The sequence below is a fragment of the Thermobia domestica genome, chromosome 3, assembly GCF_964235325.1.
Source record: "Thermobia domestica chromosome 3, izTheDome1.hap1.1, whole genome shotgun sequence".
In the NCBI taxonomy this organism is placed as follows: domain Eukaryota; kingdom Metazoa; phylum Arthropoda; class Insecta; order Zygentoma; family Lepismatidae; genus Thermobia; species Thermobia domestica.
This window is the reverse complement of record NC_137456.1, coordinates 155,996,388-156,019,434: the sequence shown is the minus strand read 5'-3', so window position 1 is coordinate 156,019,434 and position 23,047 is coordinate 155,996,388. Positions and strand designations below refer to the sequence as shown.

The 23,047-nt window shown below is 35.5% G+C and overlaps 2 protein-coding genes across 2 annotated transcripts in view; one reads left to right on the top strand and one right to left on the bottom strand.

Moving 5' to 3' along the window:
* LOC145681538 (uncharacterized) overlaps window positions 1–6,036 on the bottom strand; it is a 265,950-nt gene extending 259,914 nt beyond the window's left edge. The window contains exon 1 of the transcript XR_014130804.1: window positions 5,900–6,036. The gene's annotated coding sequence lies outside the window, so the exon portion shown is untranslated. The remainder of the gene's footprint in view (window positions 1–5,899) is intronic.
* A 959-nt stretch (window positions 6,037–6,995) lies between these two features.
* LOC145680822 (gamma-aminobutyric acid receptor subunit alpha-6-like) overlaps window positions 6,996–23,047 on the top strand; it is a 663,305-nt gene continuing 647,253 nt past the window's right edge. Inside the window, exon 1 of the mRNA XM_081751910.1 lies at window positions 6,996–8,218. Within this exon, the coding sequence (XP_081608036.1) occupies window positions 8,017–8,218 (202 nt within the window). The 5' untranslated portion in view covers window positions 6,996–8,016. The remainder of the gene's footprint in view (window positions 8,219–23,047) is intronic.

Genomic DNA, 23,047 nt, shown 5'->3' with positions numbered 1-23,047 from the left:
TAAAGGTACGCATTTTTACCAAAGTGGCATTATAATTTAGTTCTAGGTAGGTACTATGATAAGAAAAAAAAATATTCTAAGGGTTCAATGTTAATTTCATTTATAAAGTAAACTGAATTGAAGAAACATGATGACGATGATGATAACGATTGAGCGCTTAATAGCCCCATATAGCAGTTGTCTTCGGTAGTTTGTTTACACTATAAAACAACTCTTTTTACAAATACATGTTTATATCATTTTCTCATGCTAAATCATTATTATGGCTAATTAATAAACATTTCCCCTTTATTTCTGTTTTTTTTTCTTTAATTATTTATTTACGCCACTTTGTCCGGTGATGACACGAACAGTCGAGTGTTTTCTGTATACTCAACTTGAGATAGACTACTTTTCTGAGAACCAGCTCCATTATTTAATATGAGTTTGGTTAATCAAAATTCCTTTATGCTGTAATGTACTCTGTCCATGAATCACTCACTATCAACTTTAGCCACAATGTAGAGGCTTAAAAGAAATTAATGGAGTTCGTTGACGGAGATGATCCATTCACCGAAGTGATATAAATAAACCATTTCCTGTTTATACGATGATCACTACATAGTAAGAACGGTAATAGATAGGAATAAGCAATATCGCGCAATGGATGAAGCATCCTAAAATACATTTTGTCGCCATTTCACTGCGGAGGCACGGTAGCTCAATGTTAAAACGCTCATCTCTTGTACGTGAGGTCCCTGGCTCGATCCCCCGACAAACTACGTTAGTGGTCGACAATATCGTGTTCTTAAGTTTTCCCGGGCTACCTCCGTCTCCTATAACTTTCTCATTCCACCAATTCTTACATCATCATTGACTGGTCTTAATTATTATCTCCCTTAAACTAAAAGGACATAATCGTAGACGTTAAACTGAAAGATTTCATTTCATTTCAAATTTCTTTTTCTCTTTTTTTTTTTTTTCATTTCACTGTAATTTCGAGCTCCAAGATTAATTTACACAGAGCAATAAAAGATAAGATAGCGAGAAATGATTTTTGTTAATCAACTTACCCTTCTAAAAATAAACACTATCTTCTCTTTGAGACCTCTATTAAAACCGGAAGTAGTAGAAATCTACCACTTCCGGTTTTAGTGTTGATTGCTATACAGTTAAAACGGTAATAGATAGAGAGAAGCGGTTTTCTGAAATCAATTAAGCTCTCAAGAACACATTCCGTCTCCAGTCTAATCTCCTTACTAAAACCAGAAGTAGATATGAATCTAGTACCACTTTCGGTTTCAATTTGAATTAAGAAAATATTATTCCTCACAAACCAGAGTACTTCGTATGTGTACACGTGACGGTGTTAGTTGTTATTTTCTTTCTAATTTCAAGCCTGTCTTCGATACCTCTTAAATCACTTAAGCTATTAAGTTGTGATTTTGATTATTAGGTAATACCTTGTATTTAATAGATGACCCACTAATAAATATGTAACAATTTCTTGTACGTATTTTCGCTGGGATCGTTATAAGAGGGGGTAAAAGATATGGACGATAGACCAAATAAAAGTTGTCCGAAGATAATAATAATAAAAAAAATGTGACACAGGAAAAATAGACAAAAATTTACAGTGAAACTACAGTGAAATGTGAAAACTAACCACAGTATCAGTATGGCAAATACAGGCTTACGAACATGAACTATAAATAATAAGGACATTGGAATGCAATGCAACTTTGAAAATCAGGTTAGCCCTTGCATCTTTTATTTGAACCACCCTATACTTCATCCATCATTGTATTGAACTACTAGAGTGATAGACATGTAGCTGTCTTCATTAACAATTATCCAAATCCTTTTATCACTAGTGACTAATGATCTTAAAAGCAATAGTTGCAACATCAAAGGTACCGTATTTGTGCAGATACCGGTGCTCTCTCTGCAAGTATGCATTGCTTAAATATTTAGAAAATGTGAGCAGAAAAGTTCCTTCCTCTACTACTCTTATAACTGTTAATTCAACTTTACATTCACTATTATTTTCTCAACGTTCATTTACCACGTTATCCGCCTTCAAACTTTCTGTACAATTAGTGTTGTGTGTAAGTTTAACAGTTATTACCTTACAAAAAACCTACATCGCTATTAGACAACACCGTTGGACAGTTTTTTTTTTTTTAAATATTTCATATCACGTCCATTGCTTTATCCTATCCTCTTGTCAGCGACTCCAGTAAGTAATTTCTGATTTGAAATAAGCTTTTTGATTATTCCTGGCTATCGCTTGCAGTCCTTTCTATGTGTAAACATTACATATATATACGACTCTGCAAGAAAAAAAGGATCTCAAACGAAATCCAATTACTTTTCGCATTTTTCCATCAGTTTCATCTCTCTTTTATTTCATTTTTAAAATGATTCTTTGTTTATTTAAAGTTCTCTGTTGTCAGTGGCGGATTTAGAAGGTAACAATTGGGGGTGGGAGAGCCAGAAACCAGACTATGATGAGTACACAACAAGTTTACTGTAAACTTTCAAAATTATATAAGTAGAGCTTAAATCATTTTTGTTACTCAGAAAACTGAGGGAAGGATAGTCCCCGGCCCACTGCTTGTGTTTTGACAACAAGTATTGTAAAAAATGTCTATCTAAGTGAGAAATTCAAAATAACGTTTAAAAATATTTCTCCGCTACTATAGGTCATCATTTCATGAATATTTTTCAATTCACAGTTCCCCTAGGGATCCCGACCCCCAGGTTGAGAAGCCACTCTGTAACGCTTGAAATGTATTTTAATAATTGCTTGTGTTTTATTTCAGTTACGTGATTAACAAGAAAACCAGTTTCTTTATATATATACATAGACTCATACACTTACATGAAAAAAAAAAAAACTTTTAGCACGATTCAAGAAACATCAATAGCAGTATGAACTGAAACAACACTCCATCTTCCCTCGTAAAAGCAACTCGAAAACAATTTATGCACCTCTATCATCTGCGTATTTTTTCTTTTGGGAAATTGAGTTTGTTTTGCTAATTACTGATCTATTTCATACAAGTTATTGGGCTACACACCCTCTCGGTCATATGCAAGGTTGCTTAAAACAGTCTCTGATTTTCAGATATCATAGGATTAACAGTTATAGAAATACGTTGAAGAAATTTTGACGGAAGTTCAGTTAATGCAAAATATTTTCATATCTTTCTTTTCAGAATTGCTAGTTCGGACCTAGACAGTTAGAAGGCAATGATGTCGAAAATGGAGTTTATCCTACAAGCTGGCGCGTGTTATACCTTACCAAAACATGTAATGTTGTGACAGTGCCGCATGCATATAAACAGAAGTTTGATGTTGACCCACCTACACCAAAATCCATTGTGAAGTAGAACATAACATTTATTGAGACAGACCACATTTGTGTTTTTGTGCTATGTCAGAGCATTGAGCTTAAGGTCTGTTTTTCTTTGAGAAATAAACAATCACAGATGATCCCTAGTTAAGGATGCCATGTCTCTGGTTAATTCTTCAACTTGCTTCGGAAGGAAATGTGTAAATTCTCAGGATCCAATATCTCCATACTGCCATCAATCTGTACGCAGCTTTCTGAATCCAACTTGTCAAGCCGATGGATAGGACGCGTTGGACACAATGATCAGGATTTCTGTAAATGGCCCCCACAATCTTCAGATTTAACAGTGAGTGACATTTGCCATTCAAGGTTTGTAAAGGGCAAAATCAACGTACCCCCACTATCCAAAATTCTGAATAATCTTGAAGAAAACTTTCGTGCAACAGTCAACTGCATCGCTCGGATATGCTTCAGGATGCGTAGTTCGGGCTCGATCACCATCTCGGTGTTTCTTGTATAACAGGTGGACCGCACATCTGGTGTTCGTGATTTTAATCAAATCACTAACAGCTTATCGAGTTTATGTAAATATTTGGGCAGGGTAGTTCTTTCGGTATTAAAATTATATTCCTTCAAAATGGGGGACTATTTTTGTGTTCACCCTGTATATTCAATTTATAATCCACTGAAAATTCGGCAAATAATATTTTTTACGAAGATATTTTTTATCTTGGCGCATTAAGTGACACAGTTTTTTTTCATTTCCACGAAGAGTTCCCTTTCAAAACAACCCTCTCCTTGGTACACGGGTTCCTGTGTCTCATTTGAACACACTATGGTAGTTCGAATTTCAACTTAAATTGTATACCCACATTTCATCCAGCCATGATGATGAAGGAATTCTAAATTTCTATTCAATCCAATTATTTTAAAATAAAATTTTAAAAACACTTGTATTGGACTAAACTAACTAAATTAAATTTATAATACGTACGTTCATTAGTTAACTATATTTTAAATTGATTTCCTTATATGCAACATAATCTACCAAAAATTATCACAAATTATTTTTTGAAATAAATTATGTACCTGAAAGCATGAAGTTCGTAAGTCTAATTTTGGCGAAAATGAGTTAAAACCTTTTTTGTATATTTTTCGGAGGTTTGTAACGAATGGTTGGTTGTATTTTGCTGTATACGGGTTGATGACGTAATTAACCAAGTATATAATGTCGTATCTCCAATATGTATTTAGGGCTTAAGTAAGTGTTTTTGCTGTTTTCTGGAAAACAAGGATTTGTGACTTACGCACGTCATGTTCTCAGGTACAGAATTACACGTAATAGATACGTAATTTATTCTTTAAGTAAAATTGCAACGTATTACGTCAACGTGCTGGAGTCATACAGTTGTTAAATTTGAACCTAATATGAGACGTAAAATACAGATAACTTGATATTGAAGTAATGATCCGTAAGTACAAAAACGGCTATTTGTCGTGTGTTGAAATGTAAATCACTTTTTTGTTCTAGACAGGTTTTAATATACGTAACAACATGATATGATAACGCCACTGACAGTTATTCAATGTATTGTTTCTAATATATATATATATATATATATATATATATATATATATATATATATATATATATATATATATATATATATATATACTCGTAAATACTGAAACATGTTACTATGTTTTTTATTATCCTTTAAGTTTCAGGATGTACAATATTGCTTTTCTCCTTCTGTTTCTTTCATGCAAAACTCGACTAAATCCGAAAACATGCCCGAAATTCGAATATCTCGTAATGGACATCTCGGTGATCCACCCAACTCTTCTTTCCTCCTTACCCAGGTCTAACATCAACAAAACGCTTCACCACATGTTTTATTAATTTAAATGAAAACAAAAATTAAATACCAAATCTCATATCCCTATTTTCCGGGATTCCGATATATGAGCATCTTATTATCACAATAATAACTCTCATTCCTATCTTGCACGTAGAATTTCCAAAATTCCTTCCTTAATAGTACCTTAAATCACAAATCCTATGGACTATCCAAATTTCAAGTTTCTTGCTTAAGCAGTTCGACCTGTGCGATGAATCGAATTGAGAATTTTCTTCTTTTATTTTTATAAGTTGTTTTAAAAAATAGGAAAATCGAAACGAAATTGAAGAGTAATCTGCATCATGTAGTACAGTTACGAAAAATTGAAATAAAAACTCCGGCATCATATCAGTATACTGATATTTTAATGGAGAATTGAGGCAGTTTTGCTGGCACTTGCTAGGTTGTCATATTTTTAGTATTAAGAAGATAGTCTCAGTATTATTTCTTCAAAATTATTAAATATGTTACAGTATATATATACTTCAATTTTAACTACTTGTTTATACATCATTACCTCTGTATTGGTATATTTTTGCTTAGTTTCTATCTGAGACATAGAGCAAATATTAAATCTTCTCCTAAATATACACGACTTCCTACATAGCCTAATACAGGATAAACTATTCAATAATAATAAAAATAATCAATAAAAACTTACCTTTTGCAGCAGTGTAAATGAGGATAAAAACTCACTAACACTTTGGAAGATTTTTTTTTCTACACCCTTTGTTAGTACACACAAGAAGCTAGAAAAAATATCTGTGAATCACACGAGTTGCAGTCTTAAGGCTTCGCATATCCACTTCCTTTCACACCTTTATGACCTCTATGGAAGTCGTACAAAAGACAAAAGAAAGTCGAAACAATGTCATGCTTTGGCGATCACCATTTCCTTCAAATTCGCTTTAGTTTCCCCAAACAATAATAACAAAGTCGAAACTTTATAAGTACTTTGAAGACTGAGTATACATCACTGTAGCGGGAAAAAAATGTTTAATAAATTTTCCGCTAAAATATAATATACTAGGTGATGGTAGTATTGGTAATAAAGTGTGGTAAAGTGTACAGGGTTATTAAGGAGGTCGGGGAGATTATACTTTTCCGATATTGACAGAGGAAATATTACTACACGCACACACAGAGAGACACGCTGAAAAAGCACTCTTTAGAATACAGCTACGCGCAGCCTCGACCCAAAAACGCGCACGGGTTCTTCTTATAGTAATGGTTACAAAGCAACATTACCTCCGCTAACCTACTCATATTGCACCTTGTAACTAGACGTCGATACTTAACGTTACACGATACGAGGAATAACAATCCTAGAAAGTATTCCGCGATGCGCGTGTCCAGTTACCATCATCACGCCTGCCAAGAGTAGTCCTCTTTCTTCCGGCGATTTCAACGGGTAGATTCGACAGTCAAAATCAAACAAAGTAGAAGAAAATGTTTTAACTATTACAGTGTGTTCCTAGGCTTTTACAACAAAGAACGAATTTCGGCACCAGAACTTATTCGTTTTTCTCGAAGAAAACGGATCGAAAAAAGAGAACGTAATAATCCGTCAGACTTGTGTGCGGGTGTCGTGAGAGAGAAACAAAGATAGGGTTGAGCACGGTAGATACTGAGGGGGGAAAATGTGTGATACAGAAATCAGCCGATAGATTTCGCCCCTGTAGCCAACAACACACAGAGGTAAAGCGCGACTCAGGACGAGATGCAGAAATAGTCACATTACTTGGCTCGTCTCCGTATCAAACTTGGGCGGGCAAGTGATTTCAGCTAACGGCAAACACGACTCCGATTTTCTTTTTTTTTCTCTGTCTACCTCTTTCATCCTCTCTTCGTTTCCCCTACTTTGTGTGTATATGTGTGTGTGTCTCTGTGTATCTCTTTCTTTCTCCACTTGTTCGTTTTATCTAGATGTTTCCATCTTCGTCGTTTTTTATTTTTACCTGACGAAGCGTTCCGCAGCCAAGCGACCACTACCGAAGAATTAGAACAGTTGATGTTAAGCAAGCGACACTACGACTGCATGTTAACTATGCCTTGGTGATAACGACACTGTAATTACATCGTCCAGGACGTCGGGTTCAGTTCCGGCTATGTGTTAAGTGTGCTTTTTGGTGTGATGTAATAGTGGAGAAAAAACTGCGCGACGGCGGCCGGAAAGAGGAAACTTGTTAACATAACGGAAAATGTTTCCGTAATCGAACTTTGGGAAGTATATTGCCAGGGTTAACGATCAAAAAGCTAACAAACAAACAGTGCGTAGTCAATAACGCGAAACGAAAGACATTATGGGCGAATATTGTTAGTTTATTTTCCCATCTTATTACTATCTTTTGTAATTTTTGTTACATTTTGTAGATACAATTTCATCTTGTTCCCCCCCCCCGTTTTTTTTATGAATCACAGTCGAAAGTGTTTTATTGGTCATTTTACGCAACATCGAATAATTGTTAGCAATAACGCTAATGGTAATTCGGTCAATGTATTCTTGGAGGCGGAGGAGAGGCGGTGGTTTAGGACCACGCTGTTGACAACCTCAATAGCAACATCACATCAACAACGTCTCAAAAATATCTAACATATTGTATAAGATATTCCTCTTTTAATGATGGAAGTGTATCCAACTCAACTTAGAAAACTTCGCAAGAAGAAAACCGATAAACTTACTTTAATAAGTATATGTTAGCAGTACTCTAAGAGTAGTAAATTTTGTTGAAGAACCGGAAACGCTTTTTTTTTTAAAGTCTCCTCTGCAAATTCTTTATGGCTTGTCATTGTTGCAAATCCAGGCCACTTGTCTGTTGTATGTTTGTGGTCTTATTTTGTTATTGCTTTCATTGGCTATTACAACCTGCTTACGCTTCAACTAGAGACAGTCGAGAACTATCGAAAAACGTAACATCACTACTTAATCTGTTATTGGCCACTGACCGCTACGATAAAAGGATTAGACCTGATTTTGGTGGTAAGTACCCGCTTTTTAATTTCATTATGTTCAGTTGCTAAAATTACCGAAATATTTTATTCTTTTATTTAATGTATAGTTTTAATATATTCTGACTTCGTATTTTCTTTTCTTTTTTTTTCTGAAAACGGAAATTACAAGATTTAGTGAATTGCGATAAACTTCAATTCTTAATGTTAGTAAGAATTCAGATGAAATACGAAACCGTGACAAATTCTATCCTTATTAAAGTTGCAACTGCAGAATTTTACAGGAGTGGACTTACAAAAAAATCAATACCTGTGGAAGAACAATTATTTTGTGGAAATTATGATCAATGGTTACGTGTTCTCATTCGATATATCTGGTTTAAATTTCTCTTCAAAATACAAGATATTTTTAATAGAGAACAGAGATATTAACATTTATTTGTGTAAAATATCTATTTAAGTTAGCAGCAATGTTAATAGCAATATATATATACTGTGAAAATTGGCTGTACACACACACACACACACACACACACATATATATATATATATATATATATATATATATATATATATATATATATATATATATATATAACAAGTTTTCACAAGCTTAGTAAATTTTTCCAAAGACATTGGAAAATATAGTGTTAACAGTAAAACCAAACTATGAAGCTATTTATAAAAATTTCAGAACTTGTTAGAAATATTTATATATATATACGTCTTTTTACCAACATTACATGACCTCTATGTATGAATTACACATGCATAATATCTTTTTTTCTGAAACCTTAGTGAGTAAAATATTACAAGGCATACGTACATACAACTGTGAATATTGTATGTAGCTGAAAAAATATTTTCAATTCCAGTTTAAAAATTTATGATAGTTTTCGGTTACTATACCTCATTAATCATAGTGTATGGACACAGTCATATGGCATAATGAAAGGCTTCATGAGTTTATATTTTAGCATCAGTTTCACCCTAATGGGTGGCATATTTTTTTAGCCTGTTTTAGTTGGCCACGAATCACATACCTTTTTAGCGTCATAAATATATCGACTTTCTCGGAAACTATATGTGAAGTTATCCGAGTTAGAAAATATAAAAACAAAAGAGTTCGAGCTTACAGAAATAGAAAAATGGTTAGAATAAGATTCTTTTTGAATATTTATCGTCCATTAGTTTACTTTAAACATGTTTAATTTTTACAGACCTACATCAATAATATTTTATACAAGGAATCAATTTAAGAGTCAAGAGCGAGAAAACGTTAAAATACAATAAGAATATTTGGCTAAGGAAATCTTCTAAAAGATAAAAAATGTTACTATTTACAATCACATAATTTAATTACAAACCTTACATTTATAAACAAATAATACTTAAATGTGTGCATTAAATAAATGCGTATCATAATTAGGTTTCTAAAAGGTGAAGTATGAAGGTAATGATCAAATGTTTTTTTTTTTTTGTTTTTTTTTTTTAAAATAAGACTTTCGATTTTGATTTGATTTCCAGTTTAACGATCCTTTCAGCAGCGAGGTTATATGAGACATGGGCCTACAGCTTAACATAGGATCCAAACCGCATGAGGGGGCGCGGTGGCTCAGTGGTAGAGCGTTCGCCTCCGGTGCTTGGGGTTCCTGGTTCGAATTTAGCGTCCCGTTCAACAGTAAGGCTATACGAGACATGGGCCTATAGCTTAACGTAGGATCCAAACCACATGAAGTCACGCCGGGAATCGAAACAGAGCCTTCTACGCCAAAGGACGCTGACTGCTTAGCTACGAGAGAGTTCTATAACTGTTTTGACAAAAACCTTAATGAAGGTATATTTCAATATCACTATCACCTCAATATATGGTATGGTTCTCGTCGAGAATCGAGTTTTAGATTTACAAAGAAGTTCGTAATTCCTCATTATTTCGAAAACTATGAATGAGGCTCTACACTTACACATAATATTTTGTTTACCTCAATAAGGTTTATTGATTGATATCTTCTACCTGGTATAAGACCTATTGATAGATGCCTTATCTTTGGAAAATGTTTTCCCAGTAAAAGCTAATAATATGTTAAATTATGCGAAATTATGGATGCCGCTAACAATGTATTTCACATATACATTAGTGTAATTAATTTTCAAAAACTTCTGATAATAGTATCACTGTATTCACCCCGGAATACTAGAAATTTTGTCCTAAAAAAATGTTAACTGGTAAGATTTCCCGAGCCACCTCCCCTCAAGGAATTCATACCCAGGTTATTACTATTATAGAATGAATCACGCCAACTTAGGAAGAATGGTTTTCTTTTTGGATCAAAAGATCCAATATACGTCAATCAAAAATTTTCTTTTACGCCTTATATCTGGAGAACTACATATAGTGTAGCCAAACCCAAACAGTCACCTAACTCAGTATGATGTGCTTATTCCGGAAAAAACACGAAAACTTGATTTAGGGGTCATTCAGAAATTTTGTGGCCCCTGATCCAAAAACTAATTATTGACCAAGATCGCAATCTTTTGATGCACTTTTTGGATCATTCCTAAAATTCTTGTTGTATTTATGAAATCATAGTGTTTGCTGATATCAGAAAACATGTTTCTTGTACTTGTACTATAATTTCCTTTAAACGTATTTTCGGAAGACGGAATTTTATAGAAAATTGTCTAAATTTTTAGACAACTAACTGTACGTGCTCGACAAAAGATATGTGTTGATTAGTCTATAAACAGAAAGTAGAATTACATTCGTTCCGGTATGTATTTCTGTTGGCACTTCTGGCAAACTTTGCTTAAGCTTTTATTCCTAAAGAAAACTTACGTTAAATTATAATTGTAATTTTCGAGCATCTTTCTGAGAGGAAAAACAAAAACTTATTAGGAACGGAATCGAAGTTATTACAGGTATTTATTTACAATAAGCAATTCTAGATAAATTAAAGTCACAAATTTAAAGAATTATTATTTACAAAGTAATAGATTACTTTTAACCTTTTCTGTATTAATCTAGTTAAATTTGGTACTCGGCTTAGTTCCATAATAATTAAAATTTAAAATAGATGTCCCAGAAGTAAAATCGCGAAAAAAACGTACGTAATTCGCAGGTATACACGATACACAAACACCCCAAGAAAAGTTGTTCTAAACGTTTCTATTTCGGGAAGGGGTCTTAGGATTCAAATTTATATATGTATATATGGTGATCACTTTCTTCGATTTCAACGATGAAGATGATAAACAATGGTGCTATATTGTGGAACTCCCTTCTGAATGGGTGTATGAAGTGACTGGTGCTGAAGATGTCGATTAAAAAAAATCTGCAGATGTTCCCAGACTTGAAATTCATCTTGCAGCAGGGAGGGATGAACATCTTGCTTGGCCATCAAGAATGTTTTCGGGGGTATGCCATGAACCTTATTTGCAAACTGGATCCCATTTTAAAACTTTTAAAAAAATATGCTGCAATTGTAAATATGTGTTTTTTTTTACTATTCCGGTGTAGGTCAATAGTTATCATCATCATCATAGGTATTCTGCCATTAGTGACAGGTCACTTGCCGCAACTGAGAAGTTTCCATGCTCCACGGTCTTTCGCAACATTCTCGTATTCATGTAAGATTTCTCTGTTTTATATAATTCACTAATTGCAGTCTCCTTCGCCCTCTCCTATCTTTTCTGCCACCATACTTTTTAGCACGTCTCCCATGATACAGTTCCTTCTTACCCAATTTCCCGACCATTTTCTCTTCCTCTTCTTAATATTATCTAAAAATTCTTCTTTTCTCTCCCACCATTTCTAACACTCTTTCATACGTTTTCCGCTCGACCCAGCTAATTCTTTCTATTCTTGTAAATATATATAGTAACATGTAAATCATCACTATTTATGCTACAACCAAATTTACAAATAATTACGTATCCAGGGTTAAATGTAAGGAGTCATTTAGAAGTAATGTAAAGAAGTATATGTGACACTATTAGAAAATGGTAAACCACAATTGATACAATATGTAACCTAACAGTGTAATTTGCAACATATAACAGTACATAGACTTAAATAACAGTTTCTTTCACCAAAACAAAAAGTATCAGTTCTTATTACGAAGGTATGGCGCCACAGAAAACTTTGCTTTTTCTTAATTTTCTTGTAAACTATACATGAATGTTTAATCACAAGTATGCAAATTTGTTCAGCTCTATGTAGTCTAACGAGTGATATTCAGGCGAGCAACCAGATTTTTTTTTATTGGGATGGGTCCAAACTTTGGGAGGAGGGGTCCAACACTACAAACCATTATTTCTATGTGGTATTGAACGAATATTATTGCGCACCCGAAAAGAGCATAAGCAATTGCAAAGTATTTCCACCTATATTTTCAGAAAAAAAATATTTAAAAACTAGATTTTTTATAAGAGAAAAAGTACAGACGAAGTGAAAGATCAAATTTTCATGTTACATCAATCAATTCCCTGTTAAACAAATATAGTTTTATTGTGAAAGTGTACAAATGTTTGTTGAGTTAGGGAGTTTTTGGGGAGGGATCCGGGCTCGGTGGACCCTTCCATCGTAGTTGCGGGCACCCCTGGTGACATACTATAGCTACCTAATTTTTGGACAATATATTAGTTAAACTGAAATTAAAATGTAAGTGTTAATACTTTTAAGGTATCTATCTCATAAATCGTGCTATGCACGTTAGAATAATAATGAAGAGCTTAATAGGGGTTTATTTCAGCATAAGTTTCATCTCAGCAAATGTCATGGATCTCGTACATCGTTAATCTTTTTTAGGTTTACAAAGAAATTTGTTTCTCTCCATTGTCTCGAAAACTACACATCAGTTTTTAATACTCAGCCACTGTTCAGCTTATAAGTTCTGTCGATTGGTATACGACTCACTCATCTTTGATCTCCCTTAAATGTTAAAAATATTGCAGAATTATAGTTACATTCTCTTTCTCTCTCTCTCCCTCTCTATTTATTTATTTATTTATTTTTATATTTCTATACAAAGAGTACTTTGTACTTTGTACAGAGTCAATAAGCAACTTATAATAATGATGAATTAAAAATATAACTACTTAAGAACTTACTAATGATATGAAGCCAACAGTGACTTAGAGAATTATTTTTTTAAAATCATGAATCTATGGTCGCCCGAAGAATATTTTCTATGAGGGGGGGGGTAAAATCCCTGGTTGCTATATTACGTTTGATATTTTTTATTTGTATTTAGAAAATCTTAAGAAATTGAATACAATTTCGTGATCCGGGAGGGGAGGATCAGGAGCCACCCTGCCCTCCCCTTTGGGCGCCCATGCACGGATATAGGGAGACATTAAATTGTTCTACGTTCAATCTTCCCATGGTCAAAACTACGATGACTTTGCTTTGCTTGTACATTATAGTAATTACATGTAAAAATTATTGATTGAAAAGTGTCATTTAAAATATATAATAATTGGTTAAATGTAATAATAATAATAATAATAATAATAATAATAATAATAATAATAATAATAATAATAATAATAATAATAATAATAATAATAACTCATTTTAAATATATTTATTTTGCGTTCTAGGTTTTTATTTTTGGATTAAAGAGGACGGAGGAAATATTTAACATCAAAATTCTTCTTCTTCTTCTTCTTCTTCTTATTATTATTATTATTATTATTATTACTATTATTATTATTATTATTATTATTATTATTATTATTATTATTATTATTATTATTATTATTATTATTATATACTACCCAAGTTATACTAGAATGTCACATGTTGGCTTACCGAGATTTATTATGTTCTTACGTAACGTTGATATTTTAAAGAACCTTTAATTTTTACTTGCCTGACAATCGAAATCAATATTTTCTAACCTAATCCTAATGTAACTGAATTCTCACTCATTGAATTAATGTAGTATTATCCCTATTTGCCTTGTTATTTTTCATATACTTGAATTTTCCAATTTGCTAGTGATATTTACAGTAATGTAAACATCATCACGAGGTTTCTACTCTGCTTACTCTGCTCTGCTCAACACTGTTTACTACTACAGTTGCATCTTCATTGGTTCTTATTGGTTTGCGCTTCTAGAGCCTGACTTTTTTCTTAGTTTTCCTTCTCTCATGCTTTAACTTTCTTGTTTGTCATTTTGATGCCACGTACTTAACATGTAGCGCCTACATTTATAGACTAGTGCCTGACTATATCTTGAAATGAAAATGAAATTTTGAGTTTTACGTCCCACGGTTATGCCGCTTAGGCTAAAGGAGACGGTGATGATGAGTAATGAATGAAATGGTGGAATGAAGAAAGTGGGAGGAAACGGGAGAACCCCGAGAAAACCCACGCACACGGTGTTTGTCCACCACAAAGTAGACTATATCTTATTACGCATATCTACTGTAGATTTATCTTAGTTTAGGTTTTAATTCATAAATTTGATTTTATTTTCTACTAGATGTTAGCGCTCTTCATTGTCGGGTCATAATTCAGAATATACACCAGGAGAATAAGGACTTGTCATTCTCGACTCTTAATTCAGAATACCAATTAAAAGAGGCAAAACAGTTCATACCTCATACTCCGATATCAACCCTCTGCTTCATCATCAACACCGTTTTATTTAGCCTCGGCGTAGTAATGTAGAATATTTAACTTAAATACAAGTCAAGTGGTAGTGCATAGTAATTTCAGTATCCTTTTACATACTTGATTATTGATTAAATTGGTGAAATTATAATACACAGAATAAAGTAAGTTATGATTGAGGAGCAGGCAAACTAAAAAAAATAAATAGATAAATAAAAATAATCCTACAACGAAAGCCACGGATGTACGCAAAAATTTATTTAGGGGGGTTCCAAATTCAATATGAGAATAAAATTATGTTAAAAAATGTAAAAACCTCTAAAATTTTAAATAAAGTTATAGAAAAGTCAGGATTTCGGAGGTGTCCGGACCCCCAGGACCAAGCCACTGGGATGTCTCTGACAATGGTTGTTTACTGTTCTGTTCTGAGATGAGTTGTGTCCCTTTCAGGAGCGACGCTATATGAGACATGCACCTACTGGTTTATGAATCCGAACCATATGAATTAATTCCGGGAATCGAACCCGGGTCTCCCACGTCAAGGGCGCGTACGCTAACCCCTTACCCAGGAAGGAACTAATGCTTGTTTAAGAACATATTATAAACTAGCCAAATCTTAAATCAGAACTGCACAAACAAAAATAGAACAACGATTGATATTTCTCATAATCCTCTTTTATAATGATTGGAAATTTCATAATCCTGTTTCATAATTCCAGTTTGTATTCCCAATGGAGTAGAAGCAGCCGTTCATGCAACCAGGGTATATTTTTCCTCCACACAAAACGCTCCAGAGGCTATCGTGAAGCTGGATTTTCACAACGATTTTAATGAACTTCGCCAGGACTCCATGCTTACTGCAGTGTTGAACTGTTTTTCCGCAATATACCCATATGTTCACCAGTGTTACGCTCAACCCAGTAATCTATTCTTAGGCCAAGACACTATTTCATCCCAGAGAGGAGTACAACGAGGTGGTCCCTTGGGCCCAGCACTTTTTACCATAACAATACATTCTTTAGTACATTCAATTAATACTGAATTAAACATCTGGTATTTAGATGATGGGACTATTGCTGACAAGCCTGAGATAGTCCTTTTAACGTTAACACATATAAATGAGAAAGCATCAGCTCTTGGCTTACATTTGAATTTCTCAAAATGCGAAGTTGGTTTCTTAGGATCAGATAAAGTCACATCCGACCAATTATTCAGAAGATTTGGAGAAGTTGCCCCAGGAATACGTCTCCTCACTAAATAGGATGCTTGTCTTCTAGGTGTTGCTCTTACAAACGAAGCATTTACAACTGTGCTATCAAACAAAATATCCAAATTACAATATTTTCTGTCTCGTCTTGACTCGATTTCAGCACACACAGCTTTTTTTCTTCTATGTGCTTCATTGTCAATCCCTCGCCTAAACTACTTTCTACGGTGCTTTCTATCTTGGAATGAGACTCCACTGCTGAAGAAATATGATAATATCCTCAAAATGGGTCTGAAGTCAATTTTGAACTGCTCCTTGAGTGACGACTCTTGAATGCAAGCATCCTTACCTGTTGGATTAGGAGGCCTTGGTATTCGACGAACCGTTGATATAACGATTCCTACCTTTTTAGCGCCCTACCATGGATCTCTTCGTTTAATCGAGGCTCTCCTTCCTCAAGGTTACCACCTGGGCTCAGATGGGATAGTTGAAGAAGGCTCTAACAAATGGATAAATATAACAGATACGGACTTTCCAGAAATCAGCAAAAGAGGTTCTCAGGTATCTTGGTACTCACCAATAGCAGCACATTTCCATGAATTTCTTTTACAATCCGTTGCTGTTCCAGAGGATAAGGCCAAACTTCTTGCTGCGTCATCCCCCCATGCTGGGGCATAGTTAAATGCATTACCTTCCCCCCAATCAGATCTTCACATGTCTAATGAAACCTTTCGTATCGCAGTAGCCTTAAGACTAGGATCAGCTGTTTGTGAGTCAGATCGCTGTCCAGCTTGCGGGGATCAAGTTACCCAACGCGGTCTGCATGGCCTCTCATGCGTGAACAGCATTGTCAGAAACACCAGACATTCATTTGTTAATGGCATCATTTTGCGAGCCCTCACAACGGCAGGAATTCCATCAATTCGTAAACCGTCAGGCTGTTGTCGTTCCGATGGTAAACGATCTGACGGCATGACATTAGTACCTTGGATGAGAGGCAAATCACTAGTATGGGATTTTACATGTTCGGACACATTTGCCCATTCACAAGCGGGAACAGGTCAAAACTCCCACAGCCAAAACCCCCACACTCAAGAAATGTCAAAACGCCCACACAAACGGTCATAACCGCCACACAAATGGACAAATATCCCAAATACACGAACGGTCATAACCCCCACAGCCAAAACTCCCACACTCAAGAAATGTCAAAACGCCCACACAATCGGTCATAACTCCCACAGAAACGTACAAATCTTCCAAATGCACAAATGGTCATAACTCCCACAGCCAAAACCCCCACACTGGTAATCGGTCATAACCTCCAACGGTCATAACTCCCACACAAATGGACAAAACTCCCACACATAGCAACGGTCACAATCCCCACATAAATGGACAAAACCGCCACACAAATGGACAAAACTCCCACATGCAGAAATTGTCACAACTGCCACACAAATGGACAAAACCCCCACACAATCGGACAAATCTCCTACACTCTGAAATGATCCTGGATGCATGTCTTGCCCTTGTACTTTTTAATAACATTTTTTATTCCATTTAAACTGATGTTGCAACTATTCTTCTTGCACTCTTTTCTAATGACAGAAACACTAAAGTGGGCGTCATAAAGAGCCGCAACAAAAACCTGTAATCACGATCATTTCAGAGTGTGGGGGATTTGTCCGATTGTCTGGGGGTTTTGTCCATTTGTGTGGCAGTTGTGACAATTTCTGCATGTGGGAGTTTTGACCATTAGTGTGGGAGTTTTGTCCATTTATGTGGGGATTATGACCGTTGCTATGTGTGACTGTTTTGTCCATATGTGTGGGAGTTATGACCGATTGTGTGGGCGTTTTGACATTTCTTGAGTGTGGGGGTTTTGGTTGTGGGGGTTTTGACCGTTCGTGCGTTTGGGAGATTTGTCCATTAGTGTGGGGGTTATGACCGATCGTGTGGGCGTTTTGACATTTCCTGAGTGTGGGGCTTTTGGCTGTGGGGGTTTTGACCTAGACCCGTTGCCACACTTGGTACAATTGTACCAAATTCAGCCCTTTTGTCATTTATCGGCCCCTTGGTACCACGCCGGCATTTTCAGCCTCTTTTGTGAAAAAGTTGGTACAATTCTACCAAATTCAGCACCATTTAACAAACACTTGTCAAAGGACCTCGCACTTTTCTTATGGAAAGTGGCTTTCGGCTAATGTTGTTGAAACTTCGCTGGTTGATAGTTCTTAACATGTGGATGAAAAGTCTCAATGGGCACAAAGACCGAAATCCACTCCTTCCCCTCAAAAAACCGCCTCCAAGTAGCTGGGGGGATTGAACTGATTTCGGCATGTAAAACAATTGATTGTTTTAATCAACCCAACAAGGACCCCAAAAAAGAACAGTTTTCACTATCAAACTACTCCACTTGACACCTCCCCCCCACGAGTTAGCCTACGGATTTTTCAGATTACTGTATTTTATAGTTTACGTATGTGTTGAAATACCTACAGTTTTAGTATCACCGATATAATGGGTTTCGCGTATTGCTGATTACGAATCTGCGGTTAGTCGAATCTGCAACTCAGTTTTACGAAAGAGCAGGAAAATGTTTATTAATTAATTGTTTAGATAACTGTAGAAAGACGTTTTATGCAAAAAGGTTTGAGTAAAAGTGTTGTTTATTTCAATGAAATCGAAAAAAAAAACTATTCTTGTGGGTTTTGTTCGAAAAGTCAATGTGTTTGCTTTAAAACTCCACCGAAGTTTAACATTGAGTATACCTATTGTAGCTATAGATATACACGTTTGTTAAGTATAACAGCGTTATACAGCTTTCATATTACTTTCGTGAAAAAAAAACAACGTTTTGTAGATGTCAACATAAATATTGCTTGTAGAAAATAACAAAAATAAACTACAGCTATATAAACAATTAATACTTGACCCGATTTCGAGAATGGAGTTACAGATTCGAATTCAGCGTGCAGAAAATACGTCTAAAACACCTATTCAACCATCGAGACCTCAAAGAGCCAATGGGAGGTCTGTGGTACCATTTATCACCACATGGTAGCACAGGGCAGAACTGGTGCTTCCAACAACGAAAAGCGCCCCGAGGCATATAACGCTAAGGGCGTCGAACACATGAGCCAGAACCTGCTGTCTGGAAGCATTGATGAATTATTTTAACACCGTTCAGCATTAAGATATCTGTGGTGGGTTTTGGTAAAGGGCAAGGGTGCAGAATAATTCTACATAGTGGCTGAAGTATCAAGGAATGTTGCGTACTTAAACAGCGATCTAAAAACACTCTAGTCTACTACGATTTGTGTCTTCGACGTTTTTATCCACCATATTGGATCTGCAATCTTGAATTCAAGAATTTTGACCTCAGATTCGTAACCAACGACCCAAAATACCCTAGTAAACAGCTATTTGTGGCTACATTCAGGAGTTTCGTGTTTTTGATCCGCCATATTGATCCTCCATCTTGAATTCTAGAACTCTCACCTCAGATTCGTAATCAGCGATACGTGAAACCCATTATATCGTCGGTGAAACCAAAACTGTAGGTATTTCAACACATACGCGCAACTATAATCTACAGTAATATGGAACATCCGTAAGGTAATTCGCGGGGGGGATTTGTGGGGGGCAAAGGGCGGTGTCAAGTGGGGTAGTTTGATAGTCTAACAGTGGTTGTTTGGGATCCTTGTTGAGTTGATTAAAACAACAAATTGTTTTACATGCTGAAATCAGTTCAATCCCCCCCCAGCTACTTGGAGGCGGTTTTTGGGGGGGAAGGAGTGGATTTCGGTCTTTGTGCCCATTGAGACTTTTGATCCACATGTTAAGAGCTATCAACCAGCGAAGTTTCAACAACATTAGCCGAAAGCCACTTTCCATAAGAAAAGTGCGAGGTCCTTTTCAAAAGTTTCAGTAAGACTTTTCCTACATCTCACGTTACTCATATTGTGTGTTGGACTCTTAAAAAATGTTGTTGAACATTCGTTCTGTGACGTTGCATCTCATAACCTTCGAACTTTGTGTGGAAAATTCGTAATTCGAACTATACCGGGAAACAAATGACGCTAAATGGGCGCATCCGCGCCGCACTTGATACAAATAAGAAGCAGTATGGTGGAAATTTTAGTTTGAAATCTGAAAGGAAGAAAGAAAAAAAAAAGCACATACGCGTTGAATCAAGTTTTGAATATTCTGAAAAAGACCAACGTGTGCTTAAGTAAGTCTATACTTTATGTGTCGTAGTAAAAGTTTCATCTACTTCCACGGTTGTTCGGGATCCTCCTATTTGGATGTTTTTAAAAAGAGCACTTTCTTGATTTGGAATCTTGCAAGAGGAGGGGGAGTGTTCTAGAACGTTACCTCTGTTTGTTTCATATTATAGAGTCATGTATTACACTGTATTACACTGTATTGGTGTATTACACAAGTAAGAAATTCAGCCCTTTTTGTTTCAATTTGGTACTATTTTTCAGCCCACTTCAGAGATTGGACTGTGGCAACACTGAACATGTTAACATTTCAAACTGCCAATAAGCAATGCGTACACATATGCGAATTCTGAGATGATAAACGCTTTGTATTGAAAATATTTTCATTCGCTCAATTCCGTGAAAGTGCTGTATTAAACGAAATTTGAACATAATGTTATTTTCTTAATTTTATACCATTAGTTGAACCTAGCAAACCAGTGCACTTATAGAGAACGCTCTAGATCAGTGCTATTCAACCGGGGCTACGCGAAGATGTTTCTAGGGGGTACATAATCCTAAAAGAAGCGTATTTATTAATGATCAATGTTGGAGAAAATACATGTAGTAAGTTCTAATGTGCACTTTACCCCCTGTAAATAGTCTTTTGATTGGCACACTCATTGTCCTTTTGTTGGGTTTCTATTTGTTCCCCTTTTTAATCAACAGAGCATGTGTAATAAGTTTAATAAATTAATTTCAATTTAATTTCTTTTAAACAGCTTCAGGAGGTGCATAATTGGATGGCGATGTAGGGGTACGCGGGAGAAAAGGTTGGATAGCGCTGCTCTAGATCATTGATTCTTAAATGCCACGGATCCGCTTTTTTTAGCATATAGTTTGATATTCTTAAGTAAAAATAAATTATATTTTAACTTCATCACGAAAAATACCAATATAATAATATGTTGTGCAATATAAAATATTATAACTTTATTTTTATTATAAATGAACCTGGAATTGACAATCTTAGTGTGTAAGTACTAAAGTTAAGCCTATAAACATTTATATAGTAAAATTAGGGGTAAAAGTGGATCTGAAAAGGTAGGGGACGTATGACGTCAAGCCTTCCCTCGTTCCTATTGTTGTCCATTGTAATTTTTTAGAAAGCGGGGGGACGCAGCAGATATTTTCTGGAAGCTGGGGACGACGTTCCAACGCGTTCCCCCTAACATTTACCCCTGAGTAAAATCAGAAATAATGATACACATGAAAACATTTTCACAGCTTCTACTACAAAAATGGTTAGGGGTACGGCAAAATGCACATTATAAAAGGATTTTGAAGTTTAAGAATCGCTAATCTAGACACAAGAAACTAGAAAGAGCCTGGTCAGATACAGGCTCGACACGCCTCGACTCGCCTTCTTTGTAGTTAGGCAATACTTTATTTCTCGGTAACTACTGCCCGCTTCTAAACGAAATTCGATGTACAAGTAGCCTACTGTGAAAAAAAATAAATGTTACTATATTTGGTGGCCAGGCTTTACCTGTCCCTGGCTCTGTCATTCAGCTTATTTTGTATGTGATACTTTGTTTCTCGGTAGCTACTGACAAGATCGAAATCAAATTTTACGGGCAAATAGCCATGATCAAGGGTATAAAAATTGAATATTTGGTAGCCGGTCTCGTCCAGGGACAGTTTCTGCTTGATTCGACTCGCTTATGCATGGTACTTTATTTCTCGGTAACTACTGGTCGCATATGAACGAAATTCCGTGGGCAAATAGCCTATCACCTAAGAACGTAAGATTGAGGAAAGGCCTTGGATATTGACAGACTCATCTCGATAACAGATTCTATGTTCCACAGCTTTGCACGCGGGTTCCAGTTTTGGGTTCACATCGGCTTCCCTTTATTCCTCAACTGGTATTTTATTGTAAGTGAGTATTGGCTACGACGAGAAATTTGTTTCATGATCTTGAAAATGAGCCGAGAATCGAGATTAGAAATATATTTTTAAATTCGAGGCATGACACATGACAATTCTTGTTTTTTTTTTTTTTTTTTTATGGGTATCAGGGACAACACTAACTAAAAACTAACTAACTCTAGTGCCTATGAACCCGGAGGTTCAATGCCGCGTTCACAAAAGCTCTCCACTTACTTCTAACCTTAGCTACCTGCATCCAGTTTCTACTTTGTATTCCAATCTCTGCGAGATCCATCTTAATATTCTCCTCCCATCTGCGCCTAGGTTTTCCTAATGATTGTTTTCCGATTGGTCTTCCAGTCAAGACTTTGAAAGCGTTTCTACTTTCTTCCATCCTAGCTACGTGACCTGACCACCTAAGCCTCCTAGACTTGACGACCCTAACAATGTTGGGTAAACCGTATAAATTGTGTAGTTCCTCGTTATGAAGTTTCCGCCATTCCCCATTTCCGTTCATCTTGGGTCCGAATATTCTTCTCAGGATCTTGTTCTCAAATACTTTCAATCTATGTTCTTCCCTCAGAGTAAGCGACCATGTTTCGCAACCATACAGAACAACAGGCATGATTATAATTTTGTATATTTTAAGCTTCGTGATGGACAACACTAGTTCACCCAAATCGTAGATTTGGAACACTGTTTTAGTGTAATGTGATTCATAGTAAAAGCTATAAATTGATAAAGTGAGCATAAATAGACTATAATTAAAGACGATTTATCAACTTTTAAAGATACACAAGTAATTACACAATAAACTGCAATATTAAATGTGGCTTAAATATTTCTATATTACTAGTACGTCATTTGTAGACCTGTCATGATACGGAAGGATTC